The sequence below is a fragment of the Rhagoletis pomonella genome, unplaced genomic scaffold (assembly GCF_013731165.1).
Source record: "Rhagoletis pomonella isolate Grant_MI unplaced genomic scaffold, Rhpom_1.0 Rhpom_scaffold_00006, whole genome shotgun sequence".
In the NCBI taxonomy this organism is placed as follows: Eukaryota; Metazoa; Arthropoda; class Insecta; order Diptera; family Tephritidae; genus Rhagoletis; species Rhagoletis pomonella.
Genome location: NW_023458560.1, coordinates 24,827,448 through 24,841,509, shown reverse-complemented (window position 1 = coordinate 24,841,509; position 14,062 = coordinate 24,827,448). Strand labels below are relative to the sequence as shown.

The 14,062-nt window shown below is 36.5% G+C and overlaps 2 protein-coding genes and 1 long non-coding RNA gene across 4 annotated transcripts in view; 1 reads left to right on the top strand and 2 right to left on the bottom strand.

Moving 5' to 3' along the window:
- The window catches only part of LOC118740535 (phospholipase A1-like), a 21,406-nt gene extending 14,340 nt beyond the window's left edge, over positions 1-7,066 (top strand). Inside the window, exons 2-3 of the mRNA XM_036472111.1 lie at positions 5,635-5,875; positions 6,036-7,066. Of these exons, the coding sequence (XP_036328004.1) occupies positions 5,635-5,875; positions 6,036-6,843 (1,049 nt within the window). The 3' untranslated portion in view covers positions 6,844-7,066. The remainder of the gene's footprint in view (positions 1-5,634; positions 5,876-6,035) is intronic.
- LOC118740536 lies at positions 5,471-6,132 on the bottom strand. Of its 2 annotated transcripts, none has more exons than XR_004993151.1 (2): positions 6,010-6,132; positions 5,471-5,872 (listed from the first exon to the last, which is right to left on the bottom strand). It is a non-coding gene; the product is annotated as an uncharacterized LOC118740536 (long non-coding RNA). The 2 variants fall into 2 exon arrangements; XR_004993152.1 differs by having other exon boundaries at positions 5,471-5,951; positions 6,010-6,077.
- A 3,402-nt stretch (positions 7,067-10,468) lies between the features above and the next one.
- On the bottom strand, positions 10,469-13,183 carry LOC118740534 (sodium/hydrogen exchanger 8). Its single transcript, XM_036472110.1, is given in 4 exon segments — positions 10,469-11,378; positions 11,381-12,016; positions 12,104-12,433; positions 12,436-13,183. Coding segments are annotated over 4 exon segments (1,860 nt in total). The 5' UTR covers positions 12,950-13,183; the 3' UTR covers positions 10,469-10,998.
- Positions 13,184-14,062: the final 879 nt, after the last annotated feature.

Here is a 14,062-nt window from a genome sequence, read left to right as displayed (position 1 = left end):
CCCGAAAACAGTATAGAAGAACCAAAAAAATAAGTCCAAATAACTGAAAACCCATTAAAAAAACACCAAAAACGGTTTCTACAGAATCGAAAATAGTCAACGAAGGAAGCAAAACCGCTTTAAAAACAGACGAAAAATTTACAAATCTCTGCTTTAACTGAAGCGCGCATAGCACTTCAGACAACAAATTGATTTTTTTTTTGGCATAAAGTCTAAATATAAATATATCACCCCGAAATTCTGAGTTGACCTACCTAATTTTGTTTGGTTCGAGGCTCTATGCCATATTCACTTCAATTCAATACACTTCACTACACTTACTTCATAACAAAAATTCAATAAAGGACTTGTATATTCGTAAAAACTTTTAAGAATCGTTTGTTTAGCTTTCTCAAAATGGCCTATTTACGTTAAAATTTTTCGATAGCCGGAACTGGTTTAAATACCCGGTTCTCCTTGGAACCCGACTCGATGGAATCGGTGCTTTAATTACGCGACACCGCACTATACTATACCGTACCGTACTATAATTATAGTATTGTACTATTTTTTGGGTCTGCGTGCTATATACTGTTGGAAAAAAATATAGTATGCAAAAATACTATATTTCTTCAATTATAAATATAAATATATTTCAGTCATTTGTAAATGTCTTCAAATGGATGACATTTATACTTTAAAACAAAGGCTCCACAGATCAAAAATGGGAACATTTCTTAAAATACATAGAAAGATTTACCAAATTTACTTAAAATTATTTCGCTTATTCTCTCTATTCCTGCAACTTCGGCATTCTCATAAAGAGTTTTTCCTATTAAGATTTCGAAATGGTGAGATGAGAGAAATAAAGTGAATATCTCACTAATAAAAAATTCACTTTTGATTTATGTTAATTTAAATATTGATAGCGATAAAGCATATGATATGTACTTTCAAAGAAATATATTTTTTTTTATAGAGGAAATGCATAAGAAAGAAACTAATTTCTTAGAAAATGTTGGCAGCCCTACACCAAACTAATAAGAAAAAAAACAATACAAAACGCTTTTAAAACCATGCCCATGAAATTGAATTAGTTTTGTGAAAGATAGAGATATTCGGCCTAAAGCTTTTATTATTTCAAAACTCACTTACCCGTTATCATAATAACTAAATAGTGCTTAAAGCGATTTTTTTTTTATATTTGAAATGATAAGGAATTGAAATTACTGAAGTATGCTTAATTAAAATTGACTAATTCCCTTGCATAGGTTATTACAACAATCTTCGTAAGCTATTAGTAAGCTTCTAACTATATTCTCAGGAATTGGGTGATTCTAGTAATGTAGTTACAAATTTACACAAACACGATCGGTTACAAGGTTATCACTTTGTTTAGTTCACTAGTAACGCAGATAAACGGGATTTTCGAATATTTTTTTTTTCAAATTTCTTAAAATAGTGACTAAACTCAATAATCTCTTAATCGCTTAATATTACAAATGCAATCTTCAAATTCAGTAAACCGAGACTGAAAAGCGCATTAAGCGCTGGTTGTACTTACATTGCAGTGAAGCAGGGGTGTAATTCTACTTCGCATAGGGTGCATAATCTCCAAGAATCAGCTGTTCAGTGTAAGCAGGTAGACGGTTCCAGGACTCCAGGATTTAGTTAGGAAGATATAACCGAAGAATGTATATTCATAGCCTAAACGAAGTCGGCATTAAAGTTAGTTCCTACTGTTTATCATAATTTTCAATGCATATTTCGATTATGAATATGCCCCAATGTATGTATCCGAATGACTCTCAGTAAATCTGATGGGTACTGGAACAGACTAAGGGCCAGTTTCTCAATATCTGGTTAACACTAACCTCCGGCCAAACATCGTTACCGACGTTACTGACTCCATGCATATAACACGTTATCGGTAACGTCGGCAACGATGTTTAACTGGGGATTAGTGTTAACCAGAGTTGGTGAAAACGGCCCTAAGGGTAAATGCTCACAAGCAATGAGAGTGGCATCTCTCGTCGAAAGTGTCACACAGCGAAAAATCAAAAGCATCAGACTTCGCATCATACCCTGCCATGTGCTGCGTCGGGTAATCGATTGTATGCAAAACTCATTAAACAGATTCGATATATGATAGTACTCGTGTTACCATGTTACCAGCGCTTTAGAAACAAAAAACTAAGCTAAACAGAAAGCACTCACGCGCTGGACGAAGACTTACCTATGTAACTGTGGTTTCCATCAACCCCCTAAAATAGTACACATGTATAAGTATATCACCCACTTAGTGAGATTACCCCTTCAGCCAAGTGTCCAATACCCAAATGTGCCACTTTCAAATTACAGTCCAGCTAAGTACATATTTACCAGCTTGCTTAAAAAGGATAGAATTTTCCCATGTTATACTTTTGAAGGAGATAATTCAAACCATTTCAGCAATGGTCTCGCGTTTTTTCACTATAAAGATAATTAATAAAGAAACAATTTGGAATAACATTTTTTTATTTAAATATTTTAAACCGACTTCAAAAAAGGAGGAGGTTACCAATTCGGCGGAATATTTTTTTATGTATGTTACCGCATAAGTTTGGACTACGTAAACCGATTTCTATAATTCTTTTTTAAAGGAAATGTGATATCTCAGCGGTGGTCCCATACTAATTTGGGTTAAATCCGATCATTGGATCATGAAGAAAAAAAACGATAACTTTAAGTTTTTATATGAGAATTTAAGTCGGTTTAATTTTTTCCTTAAAAATTACTTGTGATTTATTAGTTTTTTATTAAAAAATTGTAAAAGGGATTTTTTTTTTAATATTAATTGAATGGCGCTTATAAAATATATTAGTGTTTGGTCGAGCTTCTACTCCGATTTGCGGCGTGCGCATTGATGTTGTCACACAAGAAGGAGGGACCTACAGTTTTACGCCGACTCCGAACGGCGTGCTTAGGAGTATTTGTGGTATAAGTCGGATTTATCAACTTTGATAAAATATATAACCCATCATCAACTGGCAGTCATAAAAATCGTCAATTTGAAATACGTCATAAAGATCATAGCCCTCATAAGGGTTTTTTTTTTTTTGGTCGTTGTGCTTTCAATAGCTGCATTTGTTTTCTTCGTTATTATGGTTTTTTGGACCAATCTTAAAAAAATATATTAGACACGAAAGAAGAAAGCATGTCCTATGTGTAACATTTAGTCATGTTTTCAATATTTGTTTTTGATGTTATTAAAAATTTCAAATAAATAATACTCATTTTGTTTACGGATATATGTACATTGGATCCTTGGCTACAAAACTTCGGTTAAAGTCGTATTTTGACTTCCTCATTATCCAAAATTCGCAAACAAGAGCCAATCTAAAAATAATAAGAGCATATCTGAACTCGTCCGATCTAAATATATCTTAGAAATATAAATGTTGTTCGTGCCTTTTTGAGAAAAAGAATTAATCCTCATAAACCCCATGCTAGCTAGGGCATAAAAATGTCACAAATATGATGATCCTAAGGAAAGTAAAGCTAATATTTTTTTTCTCCTTTAATTACTGAGTAGAAAAACACAAAATAATTTTGACCGGTTTTACTATGCAAATACTCCTCTGTGCAGAGATTGTATTTTTATGAGAAGCGGTTTTTCATGGCTGAAATACACCCGGAAGTTTACCATTGTCTACAGAGGGGCGACCACTATAAGACTAAGAGATTATTGTTTGTTTTTTTATTTCTTGATGTTGGTCGAAAACTGGGCTCCAACTCAGCTCCTGCGGAATGGTAGCGCGCACTGCTAAACACAATGGCCGTGTTTTTTTTTAATGTTTTTAATACATACTTTCATTTGCAGCAAAGAATGAGAATTTCTTAAATTAGTATGTGAAGAATAACTCAGACTCTGAACTGCTCTCAAGATTTAATATTTCGTCCTGTAAATTGATACTCACTGAGTGCAGACTTACTACTTCTTTATCTAATTCAATATTTCTATTTTAGTAAATAGAAGCACCACCTATACTCCGATATAATGTGATCCGAAGTATGTAAATTTGAGGTCATGTGTTTAGGCGCCAATACTAACACCAAGCGCCTAATGTGTGCTATGTACTGCAGCATGTGCAGAAATTTCCTTTATGAAATTTAGGAAATTTTTGAACACGCACTTCTCTATTGCCATTTAGTTAACCTTTTCTTTAGTTATATTTTGATGGCACTTCAAAGTATGCTTGGCCTAGTCGGATACATCCCTCGGATAATGCTTGCGGTCTCTGCATGACTTACAACTATGGGTGGTGGGTGACAGATGGTTACCATTGGCCACAGTGCCTACGAACTACTTTTTGAACCAATAAATATTTTTTTTTTTTTATATAAATACGTGCAAACATTCTGGTCTCTCCTCTTCCATCGTATATTTTCGTGATGTCTTGCGAGTAAGATTCTACCAAAAATTCTGTAATCTTTGTTTCTGGCTTTTAGCGCCTCCGACATCATGACAATTGGGAGGTAAACTGTGTACGCTCCATGTACAAGCATTTTATAGATGGAGCTCGGCATATAAAACCGGAGGTATTTTTCTAGAAATAATGTTACTATTTCATATGCCCATTGGCCGAAAAGCCTCTGAATTTACTGCATACCCGCATCAGTTGCATAGCTCAATGCTATGCAGGGCCTTATGGCCCTCTGGCTGTCCGAGTAAATGCTAACCTCCCTAACTGACGACACACTTTCTAGCAGTGAGTCTACCGCTTCCTCAATGGCAGCTATCCGTCCGTGAAGAAGTTTACCGCTGCAATCTTCCAGTAACTCCGCCTTGCCCAATCCTCTCTTTAGGGAATTTAGGCAGAGAAGGAGTTGCTGGGAGTCATTTCGGGGGCGCAGTAATCTATTTGTTCAGGGCCGAAGTCAAAGCCCTCCAAAACTCCAGCACACAACTTCGAGCCAGCTAATCACCAGATTTACCAGATTCAGCATAACTTTAAGCGCCAGTGTAGGAGTGGTTCATAGTGTCCCACTAATACCGATATGGGTAATGGGCTCTACGCGCTTTAGTCCGTTAGGAAGCGTGAACTTCTCTAGTGAGTTTTAACAGACAAAGGCTCCGTAGAACAAGATATGCTATGTTAACTATGGTTTCATAGAGCCGATAATTTTTTTGTGCGAGAGATCCCTTCTCTTACCAATAGCTCCCCTGCAGCAGTATAATGCAACCGGCACCTTTTTTGCTCTTTTCTAAATATTACGCTTCCACGCCAGCTTTTTATCCAGGATCAGGTCTAAATACTTAAATAAGCCTTGGGTCAGCTCAAAAAGGGAACTCAAAAATCGTTCCCTGGCCACATTATCTGCAGTGGCGATCACCCGGCAGGCTAGTTTTTCCAGATTCATTTACGACCTCGATTTAGTTTTTTTTTTTTTTATATTCACAGCGATCTAAAAATAATAATGTATTAAACTCAATTAAGAAAGGAATTCATTAAGTATCATAATTATGTATGTAAATGTATACATTTTATTCAAAGGCATATTTCTTTTTGGACTTTTCTTTACATGTATCCTCACAAACACATACTTGTATTTTAATGTCATTGCATTTACTGCTTCTCTCCTCAATGACTCACTCCACCATCGCTTGAGCAGCATTCAATGAATACAAAACTTCCAAATTTCAAAACCAGTTGGGTGATTGTGAACCGTTTACAGTGGAATTTATAGCGGGACTTGTTACGAAGGGGGCACGTCAAATACTTGATCCAGGATCACGTCCACGCCAAAAGCAATTAAGATACGATCTGTTTACGCGGTTGAATCCATACAAACGGGAAGTACTGTTAACTGGCGACCGCAATCGGCTGTTGGCCTCAAACTTTAATGCCAGCTGCCAGTCAGGTAAGTTAAGTCAATACGGAAAACAATAAATTTAACTGGATAGTGATGATTCATACTCTGAACTTGAACTTGTCGTGTGATTAATGCAATAGCAGCAGAATGCATGCAATTGATTTTTTTTCTTACCATGTTTTTTGCTTTATTCCTTTTTCGGCTACTAGATTCTCCATACACGGCTGGAATGGTCAAACGACTACATGTTCGAATGCTGCCATCAAAGATGCCTACCTCGCCAAGAGTGATTACAATGTAATTCTAGTTGACTGGACAGATTATTCGCTGGACATCAATTATATACGTGTGGTAGCGGAAATTTTCGAAATCGCACGCAAATTCAACGAATTTACACGTTTCCTGCAGAGTCACACCGCCATCCCGTTTAGTGAAATGTACTTAATTACGCACAGCGCTGGTTGTCACATAGCTGGTGTGGCTGGAAAATTACTACAACCAGATAAGTATGGCGTCATCTATGCATTGGACACTTCCGGGCCCATTCATCGCAGATTGGATGACAAATGGCGACTTGCGCCAATGGATGCCCTCTATGTCGAGTCCGTGCAAAGTGATGTGGCGCTCTTTGGTTTCCCCACCGACAATCTAGCACATGCCTCCTTCTATCCCAACTGGGGGCTAGGTCAACCGCATTGTCCGAATGTGACCACCATGGAGCCGGACTTTACCTGTGATCATTTTGGTGCCTTGTATTATTTTGTGGAGTCTTTGCGGAATCCGCGGGCTTTTGGTGCCATCCAATGCAAGAATTATCAGAGTATAGAAAGCTACAAGTGCGATTGCGATGCGGCACAGTGTACAGCGAGCGCCTATATGGGTGGTGATCCAGCTGTACCAAAGAAGGGCGTCTTTTATTTTAGCACACGGAAGACAATGCCCTTTGGTTATGGTGAAATGTGTAGAATGAAGAGACCGATGAAATCGACTATAGTACGGATACAATAATGGAAAATGTTAGTAAAGAAGTTTTCATAACTTTATATTCAGGATCAATTACTTATCAGTAGCTGTAATAAAGACACATTGAATGTTATTGTAGAAGAAAGTATTAAATACTCATACAAACATACGCGGTTCAGATTTGAAATACATACAGTACTCTAATTTGTAGAGGAATCGTTACGTTTATGTTTAAATTTTAAGTTTAAACAGGTGGCAACCCTCTTCAATATAATTTTTTTTAACATGTTTCGTTTTACATACATTTTACAGTATTCCACTAAAGTAAGGTACACTTAATTACACTTTTGAATAGGTGGCAACCTCTTTTAAAATATTTTCGACAAAAAACCGTCTTCAACATCTTTTGTTTGATTTGACGTCATTTTGTAATGTTTCAGTTAACTTATTGATTTAATTTAAATTGACTTTCAAACAGGTGACAACCCTTTTTAAATACATTTTCTAAACAAAGCTTTCTCATACACGTTTCGATTGACATGTAATACTTTATTTAACTTATGAAAATATAGGATTTTACTTTTAAACAGATGGTATATATGATGGATATAAAGATTTCTTAAACCCCATTCATTAGCCACCCATAGTTTAACAACGAAGTATTATTTATTAATAAAATTTAATTTAAGTTTTAAAATAGGTAGCAATCCTCTTCGAAAGTTTTCCTAATAAAGCCTTTTTTAAATTTTTGTCATTTCGAATCCACATTGTGAAATTTCGTTAAAATTATAATTGGAAATAGAATTTTACTTCGCAAGCAGGTGGCAACCCTATAAAAAAAAATATGCTGTACATTAATCAAGGTGATAAGCTGTCTCCATAAGCTATCTTACAAACGTTCACATCTGCAATAGGTCCATTCAATAACTTTTCCAGTAAGTACTTGCAGCGAGAGCGTAAAAGAAAAATAGAGAGTAAAATTGAGAGCAAGAGAAAATTTTCAGAAAAAGTTATTGAACTAGTAAAAACTTGCAACTTAAGCCATTTTGACACTTTCTGACGGTTAAGTTTTGGCGCGCAATTTTCTTTTTAATTGAGAATAGTTCCCATCGTCATAAAAATTTAAAAATATACTATAGATTTAAATTTTTCATCCATATTTTCATTTCACTAATAACACCGTGCGACAGTCAATTTTGCACACAAAAAAAATATTAATATATATACAAAACTGGGCGCCAACTATAGTAAAACTCGATTTCGGAGGCTAACTTCGAAAGACGGAGAAATTACTTTTTTACCTGTGACTCAATCTCTTAAAAAAAATTGGTTTGTTCCAATACGCAGCGGAGATTCTAGTATCTTCATTTACGTATATTGTAACTATCAATATCTTATTAAGAGAGGTTTAAAAGTGTTTTATCTAAAACTAATAAAGTTAGAAGGACGAAATTCGAGGATGTGGTAGTTAACATATATATGTCCTTGACATATATTTTTTCAAAAATAAATATTGGAAATTTCCAAGGATATTCAAGGATAAAGTTTTAAAAGAACATTTTCAATACTTATTCTTCCTGGTGCACCCAAAAATTATTTTTTTTCCTATTCTACAGAATTTTTCCTTGTAATTGATACCCATATTGTTATTCTACAAAGCACCAAATCTTTTAAAAATATTTTTATTCAATCATATCCTGGAAATTTCAAAGTCCTTTTAAAAAAAATCCTTACGCCAGAGAGAAAAACTAAAACGCTGTTATACTATATTTGGCTCCTAGTTTTGTGAATACATTGTTTTTTTCGTGTTTTGAAAATTTTTGGTTTTTGTCGCACGGTGTCATGTTTCATCAAATCATCCTCTTAAACAGTTTGTTTATATTTGAATTTGAAACATTTAAAATTTTTACTTGCAAGAATTTGCAGCTCTCTCGGGTTGTTACGCTCTCGAATTCGCTCTCTCGCAAATATTTTGGGTTATTGAATGCATTTCCAGTAAAAACTTGCAAGTACTAGTAACAATTCGCAACAATTGTTTGATACTGAATGTACCTTAGTATTAGTCGGATTTCATTTAACTTGTCAATTATATTAATTTTCCCAAGCTAGTGGCAACTCTCATCGAATATATTTTCGAAATAGATATAGCTTTTTTAAAACTACTCGCGTTTGATACCCACATTAAAATTTTTCGTTTAACTTATTAATTAGACTTGTTACGACATCTTGAACAGGTGGCAACCGTCTTAAAGAATATTTTCGAAAGAAGTAGTTATTGAATAGCTTTCGTCAGACACCTATATTTAATATTTATTATGATATTTAATTTAAGTTATTTATTAATCGATTTTAAAGTTTTAAGAAATTTTTTCGAAATGAAACGTTTTGGAATCCCTTTAATTTGACAAATACAGCGTAGTAGCATTTTAGTTAACTTATTTATTAATTTATTTTAACACTCACAAAATATCCTTTATGGTAATCCAGGTTATAAGCTATCCGTATGCCAAATTTCACACACTCACTCACTTACAAACTTTCACATTTATAATATTAGTAGGAAAGTAGGATTAAAATTAAATTTTAATTTCTTGACCATATTTATGCTATCAAGTTTTTCGAACATACAATTTCATCGATATTTTGAAATTTTAAATTAATCGAATATAGAGTGTTTGTTTTTTTAACTAAACAACCAATTCACGAAAGCAATTTAAGTGGAAATGATTTTATTTTTTTTTTTTTTTAATTATATGGAAATTGAAATAAAAAATCATTTTCAATTTAAATTGCTGGTGAATCCGGCTGTAAGGCATCTATATAAATGTTATTTTAAAGACAAGAAAAAAATATTTTTCAACAGAAAATAAAATTCCTAGATTTTCTACATCAACAAGTAATTTTTAACCAAAAGAAAACAACCGACCTCAATTCTAATATAATAAAAAAAATTACAGTTTAAAAAACTAAAAACTCGCATTTATAATTTCCATTCGTACTGTCATTAGGTATGTAACTTGAGAATGGAAGTCGCTGCATCCTTTAGGCGCATCAATATTACATATTTGCATCCCAAGCTAATAAAAGCGAGGTAAAAATTTAAGAGTACCGTTAATTTCTTTATGATCCAATGTTCGGATCTAAACCGAAATAGTATTGGACCACCTCTGAGATACCACCTTTCCTTTAAAAAAACAGTTATCGAAATCGGTTAACGTGGTCCAAAATTATGCGGTAACATACTATCACAATTAATGAAACTTCAAAAAAAATATTTTCCGTCAAAAGTTGTTTATTGAAGCTACCTTCATTTTTGTATCATGGTAAGAAATATAGAGATCGGTGTTATTTTATCGATAAAATATTTCGACAAAAAAGTAAACTTATATGTTGTACCTAAATAACCAAAGTTGAGAAAAGGGCGACTGGTACTAGAGGGCCTAGGGCGGCCAAGACTGTAAATCCGCCACTGCAACACCTTCGGCATAGCCGAACACAGCAGCGTCCTTACTTGTTTCGATAAGGTTTTTCCTCAGCTATTCGGTGTAAAATCGGCCCATTCGATGGAACTTGAAAACTCAGATAACTAATAGTCTACATATATGGCCTTGATGCATAACTTGAAAACTCAGAGAACTAATAGTCTACATATATAGCCTTGATGCTTAACTCTATGAATGCCCCTCCCGGTGATGCCAACGAGCGACTTGAGGACCTTACTGCAGATCTGTAACCTCTGTACTTTCGGGTTGTTCACCGCCGGAATTGATATGCCATCAACGTGAATACCTAATTGAAGCCAGATCTCTTTGGTACAGGTGGTGGAGGATCGCCGTTGATTTCGTCGGGTAGAAGGTTAGACTCCGTGTAGTGAAGATCAGAAAGTTCCGAGAGGTAGCCACCTACCTTCGAGTAGAGGTTATAAATTCCGTTCCCGGACGCCATTATCGAACAACCGTCAGCATATGAGATCAGAGAAACTCCCCCGTGGTACCCCCGCATTTCTTCGGGTATGAGGCGGGGCCGCCAAATGAAATTTCTGCTCTTTCGTCACATCTCGTCAGATTGGACAGGGACTTCACGGTTGACCAGAGCTTAGTGACACCAAAGGCGAAAAATTGGTCCGCATGTGTTGATTTACCACTTGCCGAATCTCCAAGTTCAGGTATTTTATGCGGGGATCCTCGGGATCGACCTGGCCTAGATGGTATCGCTCATTTGCGAAAACATCCGCTTCTGCCGGAGATTGGGGCGGACTTCCGCGATATATCCCGACGGAATAATCGAGGCGCTGCAGGAACTGACGTTCGCCAACGAGTACGCGTTGGGTGTGGAAAGGGAAGCGAGGGATTTTAGCAGCGGCATAGTTGAACCGCCGAAGAATAGCGTTGTGAAGAGCACAATAATAAGTGTCGTAGTGATGAGCACACGGCGTGTTTCATCGTTGGGTAGATCCAAATGCAGAGAAAGCGCATATGAAATGGCACCACGCAAGCCAGAGAACCACATTATGAACTGCATTTTGTTGGTGATTTTATGCTCGCGAAATTTGTTAACCAAGAAAGCCAAAGGAAATATGCGCGCCCGAGGACGCAAAGCACAATTGACCAAATCACAAAGGAAAGTTCGACTTGATGATTAAAGGAAAATATTGCAAGTCCCAAGTAAGCGAACACACAAGTTTCAGCAATGAAGGAAAGTGTGCGCATGGTTTGTTGCATTGTAATCTGCGTAACGGTAGAAAGATTAAAATGCGTGTAATGCGACATGACGATCCCGCAGAACAGTATGGCCATAATGCCACTCAGATGTATGCCCTCAGCAAGCACGTAAGGTGCGTAGGTGAACATTAACATCATGGCGAACTCGAGCGAAGGATGTTTGCGAAGATCAACATGCTTTAAAAGCAACGCCGATATGAGTGCGAAAACCACGCCAATACCAGCAGAGGCGAAGAACATTTCGCAGAATGTTTTAAGTGCTGAAAAGATTTCCTCACCTGTTGTTGCCTGACTATTAGCGGGGGTATTGGCCGATTGGGTGATCGACGTGGTGAGAACAATGGAAATGGCATCGTTCAGTATGCTCTCGCCAAAAACCAACATGTTTAGTATAGGATCTACGTCCAAAGCATGGAATATAGCTACGGTAGCGACTGGATCCACAGCCGATATGAGCGAACCAAAAGCGAATGATTCAGAGAAATCAAGTCTAAATGAAAATATTTTCATTAATTACATATTATTATCATACCTACGCTAAGTAATATTCTACCGATTTGTATAGCAAACATACTCACCTGTAGCGACCTCTGCCACTCCCAGTAAATAACAACCAGCTCCGATAACTAGCGCCGAAATGGTCGTACCAAATATGGCAAATACCAGAATCGAACCAATATTTTGAAAGAAGTTGCCCTTATGCAAATTGTAGCCCGATTCGAATATAATCGGCGGCAATAGAACTAAAAAGAATCCCGTCGGCGTGAATACTTCCTCACGCTTCCAGCTAGCATTCTCACCCGACATAACCTTGACGAGCAGCCCTATTAGGGCTCCCAGAAATACAACCACAATGCTTTCGGGTAAATACTGAAACCCAGTCTGCAGCATTGAATGTATGAGCAAAATGCCCACATAATAACGCATATGACGAAGAAAATTGACAACGATGAATTATGTTCCTGCTCCACTGCATGCTGATCTGGTAGTGGCGGATCAGCAGTGGGTGTTGTAGCATTCTGAGTTGCGTTTGTGGGTGCCAGCGTTGTAGTGGTTGTCGTGTTTGTTGGATTAGTATTTGTATTATTTGTATTAATGATCGGTACGCCTGATATGGATGCGGTCGCTACAGATATAAAATTTCGTAGGTTGTCAGCTGTATTGTCTTGTGGATTGTTTTTCAGGCCCACAGAAACGCCATCAGTGCCAGCGCCAATCTGATTGACTGCTGCCGGTTGAACTGGGGTCGCTGAATTAGCAGAGGGCATAGTATAACTGATGTTATTATTACTGATCACGGTTCCATCAATGCCATTGGTATTGTTCGCCCCAATTGCAGTGCCCAAGAAAACGCAAAAAGCAAACGCGACAGTATAAACAATCACCTTTTGCGTAGACATTTTTAGCAAAGGTTCAAAAAATTGCTGCATATGTATCACACCAGGTAACGCTTTTATTTAGCCATTCATGTAAGTTTTCAGAAGTTGTAGTTCCAATATTTTTGCAAATTTCGATATATTCAAGAAAATTCCACCATGCCACAATTTTACAATCACAACTACAATGCAAACACGTCACTTCCCAAATGTCAACACAATCATCTGTGTAGTTTTGTTCGTTTTCTTACGTTTCTTTATCTTGCAATTTGTTGTTGCTTGCGTCAGCGCTTCACAAACATGTACAAGAAGAATACTAAGGGGCAGTTTTTCAATGCCCTAAGGACCAGTTTTTCAAAGCCAGTTTAAACTTGATTAAAAAAACTGCATGAACCAAAAATACAAGATCGCGCCAGCAAGCCAGTTGCCCGTTATAATCGTATTTAGGAAAAAAGTTGGGCGATTTTGACATTAGCCGTTTGTTTACATTTGTTCGTTGCTTACAATTTGGTGGTGGCTATTTACTGGAATTTTCTTCATTTTCGCCTGTGACAACGTGTGTACACATAAGGAATAAGGGAAAATTTTAGAATGGTAACCCCCGATTACGGAATTAAGGAAAATAGGGGGGGTAGAGGGGGTTCTAAAGGGGGTGTATGTAAAGTTTTAAAGCGCGCAACCTTATAGTTTTGAAGTAATTTGTTATTAAAGTTTGTAATTTTCACCAACTTGTATGGGACTATTTCACAATATATAATGCACTTTCCACTAAATTTACACGTTATTTACACTCAATATATGCGCAGCTAGAGTGTACACGTTCAAACAAATAAATACTTTTAGTATATTACAGCTTTTTTATAAAAAATTGATTGTTGTTTAATTTTATGAGAGTACATGCAGAATATGTGCAAATGCCAGCAGGACTGTGTTGCCATATGTAAAAAACCAAGAGTGGAAAGCAAGAGCAAAAGAAAATACGATTAAAAGGAAAATACGATAAGGTTATTTTGTTCAGATTAAAATAAATAGTAGGGGGATCAGGGGCTGAACACGTTTCTTCGTAGGCGGCCTTCGGCCGCACTTAGGGATTATAACCCTCAGGCAGTAGAATTCTCCATTCTGTGTTGCCAAAGAAAAGGGGCCGAACACCTTTTGCATAGAACA